This window comes from Melospiza georgiana, chromosome 8 (genome assembly GCF_028018845.1).
Source record: "Melospiza georgiana isolate bMelGeo1 chromosome 8, bMelGeo1.pri, whole genome shotgun sequence".
Taxonomy (NCBI): Eukaryota; Metazoa; Chordata; class Aves; order Passeriformes; family Passerellidae; genus Melospiza; species Melospiza georgiana.
Genome location: NC_080437.1, coordinates 25,838,527 through 25,856,625, shown reverse-complemented (window position 1 = coordinate 25,856,625; position 18,099 = coordinate 25,838,527). Strand labels below are relative to the sequence as shown.

The 18,099-nt window shown below is 46.8% G+C and overlaps 1 protein-coding gene across 1 annotated transcript; it reads left to right on the top strand.

Moving 5' to 3' along the window:
- Window positions 1-10,273: 10,273 nt before the first annotated feature.
- On the top strand, window positions 10,274-12,278 carry ITPRIP (inositol 1,4,5-trisphosphate receptor interacting protein). The gene has a single exon (XM_058029390.1). It carries the CDS (start codon window positions 10,280-10,282, stop codon window positions 11,927-11,929), a length of 1,650 nt encoding a protein of 549 aa, XP_057885373.1. The 5' UTR covers window positions 10,274-10,279; the 3' UTR covers window positions 11,930-12,278.
- The last annotated feature ends 5,821 nt before the right edge of the window (window positions 12,279-18,099 follow it).

Genomic DNA, 18,099 nt, shown 5'->3' with positions numbered 1-18,099 from the left:
GTAATGCTTCTCAGAGGGTCTTGGTGTTCTGTATCTGCACCCAGAATGCTTCAATCCTAATCTGTTTCCTCCTGGATGTTCAGGTGCCTTTCTGCCACTGGTTTCAGAGGAGAATTTTATTTCTAACGCCTTTTGGAGATTTAGCAACCAAATACATTGGGACTATTGGAAATTTCTTGAAGAGGGAAAGTACTTGAAGTTTCAGCAGCACACAGACACTTCTGCACTGCAGATTGCAACTCATTCATGGTAGTTAAAACTTGCCCTTATCTTCCAGCCTTGCAGGGGCAAGAATGGAAGGGATGTCTTTGTTTTGGGTAGCTGGAATCCATCAGTTGACTCTCCTCTCCTGTAACGCACAATGACACAAATTATCTGGCACAGTAGGTGACTTAAGGACAGAGCTCTAGTGTGGTCCCACCTAGTGAGCTAGTTTGCTCGGCTCCCACCTAGCTATGCTCAGCCTAAGAATCATGGTCATGCTGTTCTGCAGCCAAAATCAAAAGGTGGTCTGAAGGTACTTGGATTATGTTTATCCCACCTTCCTGTTGACTCATAGCTGCATTGTGCTTTTGGAAGAGGTGCAGGGCTATGATCTCACGCTCTGATAGAGTTACAGGCAGAAATGTTGACTGAAAGGGATGTGTTTGTGTGCTAAGGCAGCCACAACACGTGCTCCCAGCTCAGCCTTGTGTCTGCTGCTAGCCCTGGACGCTTTGGGTCTGCCATGTGGAGCTGGAGGCTGTGCTCCTTGCTGAGCTCCTTGCCTGCTCAGCACAGGGGGTTTGTGCCTGTGAGCAGGGGCCCCAGCCATGACTCACAGCTCCCATTACATGGTAACTCAGCCTTTAAGTGAGAGGCTGTCCCTTGGCTTTCAAACAAAGCCTTCCTTTGTTGTGCTTAGGTTATAAAGAAAGCAACCGTATGTGCTCACCCCACACATCCCAAATGAAAACCACGTGGCTTCACAGCCTTAATATGTGTGTGTTTGATATTTCTGCTGCAGCACTGCAAGTTACATTGCTCCTTTCCCCTTGAGTCTTTTTAGAGATTTTCTTCCCAGCATTCAGTTTACAAATTCTTCAGCAAAACAAAGAGCTTAGAGATGTTTCCTTTTCTTGGTAAGAAGAGGGGACTGAGCAGAGAGCACATGAAAATTATTAAATATGAGTGCATGTGGCAATAGGCTGTCTCTGAGTCATTCCCTCGGGTGAAAATGGCTCTGGGTTGGTGGCCAGGGGTGCTGAAAGAATGAGCTTCATGGAAATATTGTAGGGAAGTGGGGCAGTTTGTTTTCTTGTATGACTTTTTTTTCTTCTGCTGCTTTTTATTTATTCAAACTCATTTTGAAGAGCAGGATTAGCCAGAAGTGCTCTGCAGCCAACATATTTTTGTGCATGCGTCTGCCTTGGCAGTTTTTAGGTTTATGGCAAGTGAGCCAAGACTGGGATTTCTGCTTCCCAAAGCATTTGTGTTGTTTCTCCTGATCTTTTCTAGAGTCATTAGGTAATGAAGTAAGAGGGTTTGATTCTTACTCAGAGGCTGTGTGCAATGCACAGTGTCTCTGCTTAGATCAGGGAGTCATCTTGGTGAGGGGCAAGGAAATGGGGCAATGCAGTAAAAGTGCTCTTGTTCTCTCTTCCTTCCACACCCTCTACCCATCCCTGCAGGGGCTTTCACAGTCAGTTGGGTTGTGTTTTGTTTTTTAGTTTATTTAAAGAACTATATTGTGTTTAAAAAAAAAAGCTGGAATTTCAGGCAACAGAATAAAGCATTGCTTTTGATTTCTGTGGTGACGCTTTGGCAACAATAGCCAGCTTTTAAATACAGTTCTTTCCCTATTGTTTGAATACAAGCAGCAGTGACTAGTTAGCAAAACAATGGTCCAATATCACACAAACCTTCAATCCCATCCAGTGGTTTTGGGTCCTGCTTAAGCAGATACTTGGGCCTGCAGGTTTCCTGAGCTATGAGTGTGGCTTTGTCACTGAGTCAAGACTGTGATGGAGTAGAAGATCTCAGATTAGCCAAATTCCCAACCCAAGATGATAATTTCTTTTTGCTGTGTTTTTGTTCAGTGTGGAAGTGTGGAAGTGTCTGGTGACTGCTGTGCTTTCCATTGTCTGTAATATGTAAGTGCTCATTGTTCATGCCTGAAATGGGACTTGATAGTTTCACATGTGAAATGTAATCACTCTGCAAGTCATGTCTGTGCCCTGCCAACATCCACATGTGCTCTTCTGAGATGTGCTGGAGTGCTGTATCCCTGCTGGGAAATCAACTTTCTAATAATGCTTCCACCATTTATTTTAATACCAAAGCATTTATTCCAGTGGGTGCACGATTAAGTTGAATGTACAAGGATGCATATTCTTACCACAGGATGAGGAGAGCCAGGGTAACCACTGGCTGATTTAACAACACTGGTGTGGGGTTTTTCCACCTTGCTGAGCATTAAGTGGGGAAAAGGAGAGCAGATTTAAACAAACATCTTGTCAATTGATCTCTTTCTCCACTCAGCACCTCTCCCTGAGGTGAGTGCCAGGTGGGACCCATGAGCCATGGCTGCCTCACATGCATGGAGCTGTGGTGTGGCAGAGGGGGTGACAGCCAGAGCAGGACCCAGCATGAGCACCAGGTGGAGGCCAGAGAGGATCTGTGCAGTGGCAGTGCTCCATCCATTGTGGTTGACACTCTCAGGCTTTTGGTGGAGCAGCAGGGGTGTTTGTCCATCTGTGCTGATGAAGGATTGGGCAAGGGAATGACCCAACTATTGCCCAGGCTCCCATCATGTTGGGTTGGAGGAGGAGGGTGCTGGTAAGGGTGTTAAGCTAAGGGTTTTTTTCTTTGCCTGTTTCTTTTCTTCTCTTAAAAAAAAAAAAAAGAACCCAAAACCCACAAAAGTTTGGTTTACTCCAGTTGTTTTCCTCACTATTAACAGACAAAACCAAACAAAATTTATTTGGCTTAAAAACACAAGCTGTTCCTGGCTGTGGTCCTACTACAACAGCTCAATATGTGGGTGGGAGTCACATAACATGCACACTTCCTACCTTTGCCCTCCTGCCTCTCCTGCAGCCCACACTGTGTTCCAGTTTGTAAAACCCCTTCTTGCCATAGCAGAGGGAACCCAAGGCACTCCACAGACTGTATGCCCTGCTTGCTAACGAGGGCTGAGCTGGCTTGCATAGTCAAAAAGCAATAAAAACACATTCAGGCAATGAGCAGGATGCTGAGTAACACATTCCTCATGCTGTTGGCTGTCTCCTGGTCTCCATGGGCACCCTCTCTCGGGTCCAGCCTTGCAAGGAGTAAACAGTGAGTGCTTTGGGGACATGAGGTGTCTCTGTGTTACTCATTACTTACTAAAGTTGCCTTTAATGGTGGCTACTGGCTCCTGGGGCAGGAAGAGGATCATGTTTTGATTAGTGTTTTGATTAGTGGCATGATACCTATATGCACTGAAACAATGACTTAGAAATGGGCCCAATAAATCCCCACTTGATGATAAAACTGAAAATCTAACACGTGCCACATCTCTTTGGGTTTTGGAAAACAGCCCTAGAAGGCAAATAGCTCCCTTTGGGCCAGGAAAAATACTTTGTACTGTCTAGGGTTTGGGGTAAGGGGGACCATGGATTTTATGTCAACAGCTTGTAAATGCACCTATGTACAGTGAAAGCTGAGGCAGGACGGGAGTGCCTCTGAACATCCTGAGTGCTACTGCAAAAAGAAGACAAAAAATCCATCCTACTTATATCCACAGTGGGCACTGGAATGTTATGGGGTTCAAACTGCAGCAAGGGAGACTTAGCAAGGCCTGAGAAAAAGCTTCCTGGTGGCAAAGGGAGTACATGACAGGACAGGAGAGAGACTGCCTGTCTTTCCTAGGACCAGTCAAGCTCTCCTCTCTTCGGAGAGAAGCTGACAAAGTCTCTCATTTGGACCTGGGGCCACCCAGCAGTATCTGCTTCCAGAGCACTCTCAGTGCCCCTCACATGCTTATTCCCCCCAAATCCTCCTGCCCGTGGGAAGGGAGGGCTATCTAGTCCTGTACACAGGATGAGCATCAGCATTTCCTTGGAAATACCTGATCTGGTGACCCCCAGGAGGAAAATATTGTGTGCACAGAAGTGCACAGCAGACCTGTTGGGCAGGATGTCCGAGGCAGGCTGCGCGACTGACCCCTTTGGCACTGCAGCGGGCCCGGGACAGGATGTCCACAGATATTACAAAAGGCTCATGTTCTCAGTCAAACAGCAGAACAATAGCTGTCAGGCAAGTGGCCTTGTCCAACTGCTGTGCTGTGGCCAAGCAGCTGATCTGGGGTGTGGCTTCCAGGCATGGTTTGGAAGGCAGTTGCTCTGCCATACCTGACTGCCATGGTTCTGTGCAGGCCAGTTTGCTTGTTCTGGTTTTAAATGTGGTTGCATTACCAGTCTCAACATCCAGGCCCCTGCACCTCATGTATCGGTGCATTTGGTCCTTCCCCTCTTGAGGCTTTTGGCTTTGGCTCTCCCCACAGAGCCAAAGACAGAGCCCAGTCCCACCTGTCTGTGCTGAACCAGCTGTGATGGTGCTGGCAGTTGGAATTCAGTACTTTGTCTGTAGCACTAATTGAATGCTGAAAAACAAGTCAGACCATGAGTTAGAGCTGCTGTGGCTGGCACTGTTCTGTCCCAGTTGAGATCTCATCCCACTGATGTCCTGCGCACAGCTTAATTCACAGGGGTTGAAAGAACAGCACAAGTTGGTGCTGCTCAGGCTCTGAATTGGATTTTTATCCCTTATTTTCCTGTCTGGGCTGTGTGTGCTGCAGCTGACTATGCTCAGGAGATGGGAGAGCAAGAGCCTATCCTGGTGCACTGTGTTGTGTGAGTGTGGGGTTGGCTAAGAAACTGCATCTGTCCAAGTTTTGGGCAGTAACAATAATACTGACGTGCATCTCTGTAATTCCCATTTCTCTGTCATTGTGCAAGTTTCTTACAAATCAGAGCTTGTAGTCCCCACTAAGAGAAACTGATTTCTTTCAGTGGCAGCTGGATCATATCTGTGAATACCTGCAGAGTTGGCAGTGATACTTGCAAACTGGAGAAGGATATGGTGCATTACTAAGGGCTTTCAGCAAACTTTTATTGTTTACTAGACCTTCATATGTGCAGCAGAAGCTTTTCTCAGACTAAACATTCAAAGGCCAGAAGGTAATTTTTCACTGTTGTAAGCAAAAGAAGGCATTGCAGGGCTCCCAGAAGCTCAGCCATGAGGAAGCACAGCTGGGCTGGGCAGAAACCCCTCAGACTGAGGTTCACATCTTCCCAGTAAGAAAGTCCCAGGCTTAGTGCCTGGTTTGACCTGTTAGTCTCTGCAGTCAAAACAAGTAGCAGAGTCCTTTCCAAACCTCAAGGACCTTCCCAATAAGAGAGTCAGAAATTATATTTGTTCCCATGAAAGTTCTGGTTTCAAAAATTTGGCAGCTATCAATGAAAAAAGGCTCCCAACCAGCTGTATTTTCTATCATCTACTTGAAATGCCTCTTTTTTTGCAGCCTACCAAAGCAAAACACAATGTAGCAGCCACCTATTCATTGCCTTTTGTGTCGGCCAGATTGCAGGAAGCAATCGAGTGTGTTGTAAGTGATGTCTTGGCGTGTTCCAGTGTAATACTGAACTGCACTCAGTGGCTTGACTTGGTTTTTTCCAATTTAAGAATCAAAGCTTCAGCTCACTCCTGTCTGGTTTATTGCTGCACACCAGCCAGAGCATGTTTTGCTTACCGTGATTCAAAATTTACAGGAATAAAATGGCTGAAAAAATAAAGCTGCATGAGGAACTCCTGAGTAAAGAAAGTTCACTGTTAATGAAAGGGAAATACCTTCCCTTGTCTTCAGAGAAGGTGGTTATCTGGGCTCAGAGCACATGAGCAGCCTGCAGAGGCAAGCTGCCATCTCTTTCTTTCCTTTGCCAGGCTGAGCAGGAGGTTCTGAAGCTGGTGTGGAAAAGGGTGTGAGGAAGGCTTAGGGTCATCAGAAACTAAGCACATGTAGCTGGAAGGGACAGGACATTTTTATGACTTCTTGCATCATCATCATCTCCATGAAGGACTTTGCTGCCCCTCAGAGCAATCTGTTACAGGGTGGCTTGGGAAGGGGCACACATTGCCACAGGGCAGCAGCTGCTTCAGGCTGCTCCACTCAAACCCTGTAGGAGCTCTCTGATGCTCCCAGGTGAGGAGGAGAAGCTGAAGGTGGCAGCTGCTGCTGCCTGACTCTGTGAAGGCTTCCTCCTGTGCCACTTCCCTTTCCTTATGGTGTGCTACCTGGAACTGTGCTCCAGGCAAGCCAAACATCAGTAAATTGTGCAGCAAAGGGCTCTCAGATCAGCTAGGGTGAGAGCTGGCCTCCTTGTGGCTTCAAGGCACCAACCTGAACTGCATGACAGCAACATTATCATTCCCCTTCCTCTCTTGGGGCTTCCTGCATCATCCAGGACTGCTCTGGAGCTGGTCAGGATCCTCCAGCCACTGAGGCAGCTTCATGCTTGAAAGGATGAGACCTAACCTGCCTGGGAGCTGAGGGTGGAGGGCTGTGGGTGCTCTTGGTGGACCCGTTGAACATGCCAAGTGCTGTAGGATGCAGCTGATTGTTTGTAATCAGGCAACAGACTGATCAGCTGTTTTTATCTCTCTGAAACCTCACTCCCAGCTGGAGGGTGGGATGGTGTCTGCCCCCTCACTTCCCAGGGCTGTGCAGAGTGGTCATTAACCCTAACCTTGGTGAAGCCCCTAGTCACTACAGCAGTGAGTGCCACAGAAAAGCTCAGAAGGAAACGAATTCTAGTGCCAGAGGCAGGTTTGAACAAGTAGCATCACATGCTGGGCAGTGAGCAGAGACAGCTTCACATCAAGACAGTGAGGTTTCACATACCCTGGCCCTTCTTCATTTCCCAGGCAGCTTTCTTTGGTCCTCCTGAACCTTTCCCTGCTTTGTGCCCACATGAGAAAAGAGGGGTCTCTGCATTCTCACCTGGCCCAGGGAGCAGAGCAAGAGCTGCTTTGGCTGCTGTCAGGAATGGCCTACCTGTGACCACAGCACCTTCTGGGGGCTTTTGGAGCCCCAGGACTGCCACAAGAGGGTCTGCAGAAGGTAGGTAGGATGTAAGCCTGTTACTGAGTCCAGATGTTATTTATGCTCTAAATGGGAAAAAACTGTCAGGGTGAGAAATTCAGAAAAGGTTGCAGATTGCTTTGAGAACTTGCTATTTTAAAACTTATGAATACCTTTCTTTCCCCCCCGCCCCCATATTTGAAACGTTGCTAAATTTGATGCGTAGATTGAAAAATTGCCATTTCTCTTTCTTAGTCTCAAGCTTGGAAAGGTTTGGACTCTCTCCCTCTTCCCCACACAAAAGCTGTCTCAGCCTGAGCAGGCATAAATATTTTTATCAGACTGAAATAGCTTGGGCTGAAGTTAAAAGCAAGGGAAAAGAGCAGCCTTTGTTATGGGGAGTGCTGCAGCGCCGTAGCAGGTTTCACCTGTATTATTGAGCCTTTCATATTAGCCAGGAAAGCTGTGTCTGAGAGGTGTGGGAATGCTCTGCCTGTACCACCCTGGCTGCTGCCAAGGGCAGGCTCCACTGACTTTGGCCACTGAGCAGCATTAACCTTAAACCTTAGGTTAATGTTTGGCTTCATTTTCTGGAGTGAGTAGCTACAGTGGCAAAAGGGCAGTTTTGACCAGCAGAACTTACTCTGGGCTGAAAACAGACATACCTCTTGCAAATCAGTGTGATCTGAAGATCTTGTCACTTCCAGTTTCCAGAGGCTGATGCCTGTAGTGCAACTGAAGGAAGAGGTTGCTGCAAAATGAGCTGGGCTATCCCAGAATGTCAGTGTGACCCACAGTGAATTCAGCTGAGCCAGCCACTGATGGACCTGGGGGTGTCTGGCCTAACCCCTGCTGCTGGCAGAGCTTTGGGACAGGTGACCTGTGGCAGCAGTGTGCCCATGGGCAGCTGGGCCTGAGAAAGAAGATCCTGAGGAAGCTGACTTCTTTCAGCCTTAACGCACCTCAGAAGTAATGTGGTAACAGTAGAACATTTCATCTGCAGGGACAGTGGTCGAGCAGAGCAGAGCAGTGATGTCATCCTGGTCAAGACTGCAAGGAGGAGGCACCTGGCCCCTGGCCATGTTATTTTTAAGCTTGGAAGGCACACGTGGTCTGCAAGAGGGTAGCACTAAGGAAAGGAACTCACCAGCACTTCCTGCCCTGCCCCAGCAAACTGATAAAGCCCTTTGCAAAGCAGGGCGACCCCAGTTTATTTTTATAATGTGGCCAGGCGTGGAGCTCATAGAATAACTGGAACACCCAGATTTGGGCATTAATTCAGTTTTAATTCATTGCCTGATGAATTAAAGAGTTAATGTAAATGTAAAAAAGGACAAGATAGGGCCACAAACTATTTCCAGAGCAATGTCTGCATAAGAACATTCATCTATGCAAGTGCATGGGATCTAAAATAAAAGGGTGGCTGGTAAATGTTACACAGGGAGGGGCATGGAGCATTATCCTGAGCACCGTGTGAATTTTCTTTCTGCTTGGACAATGCATCTCAATCCTGTTCCCTTCCCTTGTTATTCCAGTCCCAGCCCTCTCATAAGCAAGGATCATTGTGTGCTGAAGGATACAGTTCACATGTACAGTAACTGCTCACACTGAGGAAATCCAGGTTCCTGCAATCAAAACCAGAGGTTTGTTGTGCAGTTACAATAACAAGGTCCACTGGGGTGGATCTATCTTTATTGTGTGCCCTGTGGAGGCATAAATGAGATTGCCAGAGATATTTTCCTTCTTGCCCAGATGCTGGGACAGCAGGATTGCTGTGGCACCAAAACATGCTGGGTTCAAGCCAGGAAGGAGCTATTCCAGGGGGTGGGAATTACAGCCCTGAGCCCCTGGAGCACACAGAGTGCCTCACCATCTCTTGGCTGTCTGTGAAGCAGCTTCATTCCCACAGCAGCATTACTTAGATTGCTATTTCTGATCTGATTGATGAACTATGTTATTGGTAGACTTTATTTCTGTAACAGAAACCCTTCTCTCTCATGCACTTTTGAGGCATTAAGCAGCTGTCCTAAAATTTCTCAGCTGTAAGAAGAAATATCCCTGCTTGTCCATCTTGTCCTTGCTAGAAAGGGGGACTGGTGAGCTTCCAACATCACAGCAAAGGGTAACAACTTCAGATTGTACTGCCCTGAGCAGGCACTTGGGCCCTTGATAGTGATGCCAGCCCTCCAGAAACAAAAATGCCAGGTGGAGGAGACAGCCCAGGCTTTAGCCTGACCACCATCTGGCCCAGCCCTCTAGGAGGCCTTGGCAATGGGACCATGTCCCAGAAAGTTGGGAATTAAATCCTTTCATTGTGAGCCCCATGGATCAAAGCCATGGTGTTTACTAATGTCCTCCACAGGTCAGTAGTGCAGTAATCACCAAAAATAAGCAGCCTGATGCTTTTAGAACCACTAGGCTGAAGGAAACCATTTCCATTTTAGTAGAGTCTGTCTGTGCCTTTTTCTGGAACTGCCATCATGAGCCATCCTGGGGGCCAGCAGGGTTTACCACAGCCTGATCCTGATGGTGCTGAAAGGCAGGAGGAGCTTTGCCTGTAATGCCTGCTATGAAACACAAAACTGTGCAGGCTTGTTCCCACCCAGGTGCAGCTCACCAGCAGGGCAGTGAAGGTTGCCCTGATCCAGGCAGGCTCTGTGGGTTCCCAGACATGCTTAACATGGAACGTGGCCAGGACAGACCTGCCTATGCCACTGCCACATCTGAAATACTAACTTTATATTGAGGAAAAGCAGTGCTCATCTCCAGTGCTGTTTTTTACAGGGGAGGTTCTGCCTGCTTATTTCTTTCCTTTTCTGTCCAGGGAATTTTAAAGGAGAGGCAAAGGAAGGATGTGCCCTCCCATACTGCCCAACAGCATCGTGGTGGGTTGACAGCAGGAAGTGCCTTCAGAGTTCTGTTTTTCGAAGTTCATTTGATAAGAGCCACTTTCATCCTCACCGTCAGCTGATAAAGCCTCTTGGGGAAGTTGCTTGATAACTTGCAGAAATGAGTGTGCACTTAGTGGTTTCTAGATTCCAGCATTTTTTCCAGGCCTGGAAAGGATGTTAAAGTTCTTGTTGCAGTGGGGAGTTTCTTTCATTTTTGTACTTGAGGGAATACATTCCAAATCATGGGTCATTTCACCTTTCTTTCTCTTCCAGGGAAGGAACTGCCATGCCCGTGGGACTCTTCCGGGTGTGCCTACTGGTGATCACAGCCATTGTCAACCACCCGCTCTTCTTCCCTAAGGAGAATGGCACGGTCCCTGAGAACACAGAGGAAATCATCCAGAAGATGAAGGAGCGGGAGGAGAGCCTGCGGCTGGAGCAGCTGCGCTTGGAGCAGGAAATCGCACACCAGGAAGCCACACAGAAGGCTCTGGAGGAGGCTGCAGTGGTAGTGGAGGAAAGCAAAGAGGGAAGGGTCCGATGGGATATGTGGACTGCCCTCTCCATGGTCATCTTCCTGCTGATCGAGCTCTGGAGGCAGGATTTCCAGGAAGGGAATTGGCAGGACATAGGAGGAGAAGAGGATGACATGGCAGTGCTGGGGAAGGCATTTAAAGGAGTGGCCTTGCCCGACAAGGCTGTCCTGGCCAGCTTCTATGAGAAGCGTATCCTGGGTACCACTGGAGACATGGCCAGGATGCGGGAGATGGTGGAAGGCTTTGCAGATGACCTGCTGGAGGCCTTGAGGAGCGTCTGTAACCGGGATGCTGACATGGAAGTGGAGGATTGCATGGGTGTGGGGAGCATGTATGAGAACTGGAGAGTGCGCAAACCCTTCGTCTGTGATCTGATAGTGCCTTTTGCTCCCCCGGAGCCTTACTGCTTTCGCTGCCAGACCTGGTGCTCTGGTGATTCTTTTCCCCCAGATGAACAAGGTTATGGCACTATCAAGGTGTGCAGGGCAGATGAGGATGTGACGGGCTGCATCTGTGACAAGACAAAACTAGGGGAAGATATGCTGTGCCTCCTCCATAGCCAGGTCAGTAGTACCAAGCCCAGCAGTGAGATGGAAGACCTCCTGTGCTTCAAAAACACTCAATATCTGGATGCTGACCAAGTCATGAAGTGGTTCCAGATTGCTGTCACCAAGGCCTGGAACAGAATCTCCCACAAATATGAATTTGACCTTTCCTTCAGCCTCCTGGACTCGCCAGGAGCCCTGAAGATAAAATTTAAATCGGGGAAATCGATTGCCTTCAACCTCACCCCTGTGGTGCAGTATGAGAACTCTGATGTTTACTTCATCTCCCACTTCCCTCGGAGCAGCCTGGCAGCAGATGTTCCCTCCAGCACCCACTGGTTTCTCACCTTTGCAGTGTATGAGAGGAGGTTCATCCAGCTGGTCTCCAAAACACTGCCTGCCAATGCCTGCCACGTCAGCTGCCTTCAGATCCTCTCCTTCCTCCATGGGAAGCAGTGCAGCCTCACAGGTCCCAGTGGGCTCACCAACTACCACCTGAAAACAGTGCTGCTGCATCTCCTGCAGGCACGTCCCAGCCAGGACTGGGCCCCAGAAAAGCTGGAGGCCCGCCTACAGGACATGCTGAAATTCCTAGAGAAATGTTTGCATGAAAAGAAGCTTTATCACTTCTTTATTGGCAATGGGAAGGTACCAGCAGAGCTGGGTTTCCCCATCATATTTCAGAGGGCTGAGCCTCTCAACCTTTTCCGTCCCTTTGTGCTGCGCAGGGACATTTACAGGAAGATGGTGGACACGTTCCACGAGATGCTCAGGAACATGTCTGCACTGATAAATGAGTACACAGTGCACATTCCCCTTGCACACACCAATGGGATCCGTAAGGAACCCCTTTAACCAAAGCCTAACTCTAAGCACAAGTCCAGAGGGCAGCTTTCTGAAGCCTCCTGGAGACAACTGACTTTGCCAGTAGAGCTTCTTGTCTGGAGCTGAACCAGTCCTGGGCCATGGTTCCTGCTGAAAGGAAGAGGCTTGGGGGGGAGAATAGGGAGAAACTGGAAGATGTGGTGGTGAAGTAGGTTTCTGTTCCACTGCTGTGCCTGGTTTTATGCAGCTAAGAATATATTTTTTCTATTGTGCCTCAGTCATGCTACAGCAGTGGTGAGCAATAAATATACGTAATTTATTCAGATGCCTGCAATGCAAATGGGGGTGGGGGTGTGATGGTGGCCAAATACTTCATTTCCTTCAGAAGGGGCAGATAAGAAGAGGGTGGGGGAATCAGAGACAGGATCTTGGGATCAAAGGAGCCTGTCTGCTTGCAGACAGCAGGAGCTCTTTCACCAATGGGAAGTGCAACATCAGTCTACATGCTGGTGTGGAGAGGAGGAGGGTCATGCACAAGGTCTGGACTGGATGGAGGTCCTTAAATAAAGCACAGCTTCAGAACTGTAGTTAAAAAAAAAAAAAAAAAAAAAAAAAAAAAAAAAAAAAAGAAGCAGAAGAAGAAAAAGCCTTCTTGACTGGACTTGCAGCAGTAACTTATATGGCTTGTCCTGTCTTCCAGAAATACTCCTGCACATTTTTTTCTCCTGTGGGAGGATGTAGCAGAGCAGGGTCTGTGTCTTCAGACTATTTTGTTTGAGTCTTCCATGGGAACATGGCTAGTGGTTTATATTCCTGCCCATTTTGTATGGATCAATGAACAGGAACTTTTATTATCTTAGATAAAAGAAACACCACTATTGGGTTCTGACATTTTGGGTTGTTTGTTTTCGTTACCTCGGGGCACTAAAGTGTGAGAACAGCCTAGAGAGAAAGGAAGAGCAGGGCTTGAACTATATCATCTTTGAAGGTCCCTTCCAGCCTAAACTATTCTGATTCTATGACTGCTGTAAGTTTTGATTTCGTAAAAGAAGCAGTTCTCCAAAATTATCCTGTAGTGAAGCCAATCTCAGAAGTCTGGAAGCAGGAGTGATCACCCTCCATTTGAGAGTGTGACTCTCTGCACATGGTTTTAATTAGGCCAAGGCCGGCAGGGAAGGAAGGGATAAAAAAGATGCACATGTAGTAGATCTGAGCAGTGCTGCTTGCAGCTGCCTTATGATCCATGTTGCATCCCTTCTGTTCCATATATGCAGGCAAAAGCTACTTTATACATTCTCTTCAATCATTTTAAAGACTGCTGCTCTGAGGACCTGCACTAGTAGACTGTAATTTGCTGAGCTGGGAGTGCAGAGGAGGAGAGCTGCCACAGGCTTTCAGACCAGGAGAGAATCTTGAGGCATGTGCTAAAAAAAAAAAAAAAAAAAAAAAATTGCAGAAACGGAAATGCCTGAAATCCCACAGGAAGCATGTTAGTACTGTGCCAGTGGGCTGCCCAGCCCCAGCAAGGTGGCTTTCCTGAAGGAGAGGACTCAGGAGATCCTCACCCTCCTGAGTGTGGGGTCCAAGCCAGGGCCCCAGTGCATAATTGCTTTAGCTAGTCCCAGAAGCCTGGCCTCCAGTGCTAGGGGACCTTTCCCACCATTTTCTCACACTAGGATTCCCTGCAAAGTTTTACACTAAGGCTTCCCTTAATCCCGTTTACAAGAGAGTGGTGGTTCTGTGAGGTAAAACCTGTCAGAGATCCTTTTAACAATCCTGTATCACTGCTGGAAGCAGCACACAGCATGAAGCTTGTTATCCTGCCTTATCCAGTTGATAAGCAAACTTTCCATAGACATGTCCTCTCTTCCCTCTTCCTGGTAAAAACTGTTTCATCACCTCATTGGTGTCTGCTCTTCTCTGTCCTGCCACCACTGAGGGACACTTCACACACAGAGGCAGAGGAAGCTGTAACTGCTGTCTCCACACCTGGTTTATAAGAAAGCACAGATGGTGGCAGAGCTATGCCCAAAGTGCTGCCTCCCTTGGCTTTTATTACCACAGGTAGTTAAGTAGGGTCTCTGAACAGAAAGTAAGGGGTAGGTAGGAATGGGGGAGAAGAGGCTGGTGGGTAATGACAGTAGGAAAAAGTCTTGGATCATCAGTGCTTACTTCAGCATCCTTGGTGATGAGTGCCTGGGAGACTGCCAGGAGAGCAGCAGGGCAGGACTAATTGCTGACGCTAACGAGTGCTGTAAATCCCTGGCTTTCCAAGTACAGCCAAGAAGGCTTTCCCCAGTAGGAAAGAGAGCAGGAGCAATCTCAAGGGCCATGGCAAGCAGGTAGTGACAAGCAGAGGTACAGGGAGGGTGGGTCAGTACTGGAGCCTGGAGGCTGCCTCAGAAGCTGTGTAAGTCGTTTGCAAACTCAGGTGATTTGCCATTTTTACCTGCCCAGGTTTACTGCAAAGTGCCTGCAGCAGACCCAGCTTTCCTTGGACTGCTGGCATGTAAAGCAGGCAGGTCACGCTGGAGCAGTTGTGGTTGAAGTTGCTTCTAAATGTGCTCCCAGCCCAGCCAGAGAGAAATTAGAATTTCTCTGCCATTTCCTGTCAGGAGTCTAAATTTAGACTGTCCAAAGAACAGAAACAAATTTATGACCCAGGTCTCTCAGGAAATGACATTCTGAGTAGAAAAATAACTTTTATATAAGGTTGAGCAGGAGGACCATGAGAAGAAAAGGCTGTTGAACAGAATAAGGTAACTCCCCTATTAAAATGTCAGAACAAAGCTTTGCAACACCAGTTGCAAAGGGCTTGTAAACGTGCCCAAACTCGCCTTTACACAGCCCCAAGCACTGCTGCTCAGACTCAAAGGGAACCTGAACTGATAAGTGGATTGAATCTTTTGTTCTTTGTTTTCTGTACTTGTATGCCTGTTTTCTCTTATGCCCAAACTGACCCTGAAGTATTCCCACGGGGTTTAGTTGAACAGAAGCTGGAGCTGAATCAAGTAATTTATGGATCTGATCCCACTGAAAGCAAATTGCTTGGCATAGTTTTCCTACATGCAATATGCTCATTTTGCCCTGAGCACCTTTAAAGTGATCTGGTCTGTGCATTTAGGCTGTGAGGGGACCCACTAATACCTGTTGGGGGGAAATGTTATCTGTGATTATAAGCTGTGCTTCAGTCAGCCTCAGAGTGGAGATCTTCCTTGGAAACCAAGGTACAGACATGTCCCATCAGAGGAGAGCCTGGTACACAGTGTTTCTTTGGACCACACTTCTGCCATGGTACAAGGAGGCTGTGATGTGAAGCACATCATTCCTTGGACTTCCTTGTCTCTCCAGGATCAAATCTTTGCCCACCAAATACTAGCCTATTAGTAAGAGCCTAGACTCACATTTCACAAAATAAGGTTTATAAGACAATTCAGTTTCAGCAGCTGCCAGTCAGTAAAAATGTCTTAGGACATTTTAGTGTTGCCCATGGGCAGTTCTGCCTTGGTTGAAATCTGGGTGGGTGATCATAGGAAGCAGCTTTAAAGGATGGGAGTAGAACTGAGATTTTGTGGTTTAAAGTGAAAAACGTTTTTTTAAAACCAAACTGCTTATGGCAGTTACCTGAGTAACAAACATATCTTTGACAATGCCTGTATCTCTGCGAGATATCCTAAAGTAAACAGCCTGTCCTGGACTCTCAGCGCTGTTCTTGCCATTTGCTAACCAGGAGAATTCAACACATGAACTCCAAGTGCCTTCCACTGGTTTCCAGCCACTCCCTGAGCCCTCAGCTTGTGGTTTTAATATTTTATTACAGGCTCTGTCAAAGCAGTGGAATTAGTGGTGAGTTGATAGCAACCACTGATCTACAGCATAGCCTCAGGAGCCATTTGCCCTTAGAAAACGTCTTGGTCTAAGGTTATTATTGCTGAACAGGAGCTGAATGTCTGCTAAGGGGTGGTGTTGGGTGTTCACTGTTAAGCAGCCACAGAAAAGAGTTTCTCTCTTTCCAAGCTGCTGTGTATACAGGTATATACAGGGGTATAAAGATGTAGTTTAGCCAGATGATCCAAAAATTTGTCCAGTATTCAAGCAGCAGGATTGGGTGATTGTTCACCAGCCATTTTTAATGCAAAGTTTTTGCAGTGTTTTCTCTGTGGTGAGGAAGTGAGACTTCAGGCACCTGTAACAGCTTTGCTGCTGCTAGTGAGGAGTTGTCTTACAGCACCTACCTGGTAAACAGCTTTATTTATTACTTGGGTTTTTTAGAATTGGGGGTGTGTGTGTGTAATGTGTTAGCTCAGAAGCAAAACTGTAGTACAGAGATGAATTTGGCAATGCAGCCAAGATAGGCAATAATACCAGAACTCTCCAGACTAAGGTCTTCCTTGATGGACAATGCTGTACTTAAACCACTGCTTCTATAGCAGGACACTGCTGAATTTGTATAGATCTCATGCAGCTTTATTTATAATAAAGGAAGTCTTGTACAAAATCTCAGTGAGCATGAAGTCTCTTTTGTTTCTAGTTCCCTGCCAAATGTTTCTAAGAGAGCAGAAGGAAAAAGTGGGGATGTTTCCAGTGTGATCCCAGTACAGGGAACCCAGCAGCAAGAATTCCTGGAGAAATTATTCCAGAATAAACTGCAATATGACAAAGCGGGACAGCTATTCCAGAATAATGCCAGGGATGTCATTCTTCTTGAGAATATGAATCCACAGGAAATCAAAGTAATTATTCTAAATATGTCTGCTTAAAAACACCCTTAGCAAGCCCTAAATAATGCTGATAGATTTTGCCCTTATGGGCTGAACAAGAAATCTCCTGAATTTCCATTTCACCCAGAGGAATCCTCTTTACCTGCTGATTTTATGGGTATCCACAGCCAAGTTCAGCAACCACCCACACCCTGCTTAACTCCTTTGCCTGGTTTAAGGGAATGGCATCTCCTTGTTAACATTCTAATATGCTCTGGCTCTGGAAGCACACCCAGAGCTAGTCATTAATTCATATAATAAAAGCACCACTGTTTCCTTAGCAAAATGTCTTCCAGCCCCACAGAATGCCCTGCACGCCTTTAATAACTCTGCCTTCCAGTGCTCACTGGGGCTGAATCACCACTGTTAGGTCTGAGAAGCAGCTGGCTTAAGAGCTGCAGCCATAAGTTAGAATTTCTCAGGGTCAACCACACACTGCTGGAAAGGGAATTCTGTAGCTCAGGATCATCAGCAGTCTTGGTTTGGTGCAACTTTGATAAAACAAGAAAACCCAAACCAAACAAAAATAAACCCATCCTGCTTCAAAGCTATCTGACTAGCTCAGCAACATTTTCTCCATTGAGTTCTTGATTTTCTACAACACTTTTTTTCTTGCCTCAATTTACTGCTTCAGTGTTCCTGTGGAACATAAACGGCAACATCCCTAAAAAAATCCTTTTTCAGAAGGGCAATTGGCAGATTTTTGAACCATGCCATGACCATTATTGCAGTATTATTCATCATAGAATAAGAAGAGCAGAAAGAAAAAACCACCCACTAGAGATTGGTTTTTAGCTTAAAAATTTATCTAATGACTTTTTACCACTCATGGGGTAGCTGTAAGCAAAGACACAATCTCCTTTATTTCAAGCAGGCAGAAATACCTGTGCCATTAAAAAAATAGCAAAGCAGCCTCAGAGGATATGGAACTCACAAGCATGCTAACATGAATTCAGTAAGGTACCAGCAGGGATCAAACTGGCAACACTGGTCTCAGCATGGGATACAGCTCAGGATTTGCCCACATAGTGAACAGGTTCCATCCACTCTGCTCATCTCTGCATCATGGTTTGTTGCTTGCAGGACTGAAAACTAACACAGCTCTGTCCCCAGGTGCCACTGGCACAGGATCAGATTTTAACTTACATTTAACTGGATTCTCTTTGTTTGGGAAAAGGATGCCTCAAGGTGTTGGGTCATTGGGTTCAACCCAACATGTGAGCTGTTGCATCCCTTCCATGTAAAACTCCAGGCAGTCCTGTCTTTTTCTGAAATAATAAATTCCTTATGGCAACATAAACTAGGTTATTTTTAGCAGTGAGTGTGTTCACACATCTGGGCCAGTGGAAAAAAAGGCCTATGCCTTCATCTCCTTCCAAGTAGCTTCTGAATCCATCAAAGAACTTTCACTCAATTTGATAGATCTCAGAAAAACCCCTG

What these genes read in the sequence shown, in the direction of transcription:
- ITPRIP (XM_058029390.1), top strand. Translation starts at nt 10,280, where the DNA reads ATGCCCGTGGGACTCTTCCGGGTGTGCCTACTGGTGATCACAGCCATT.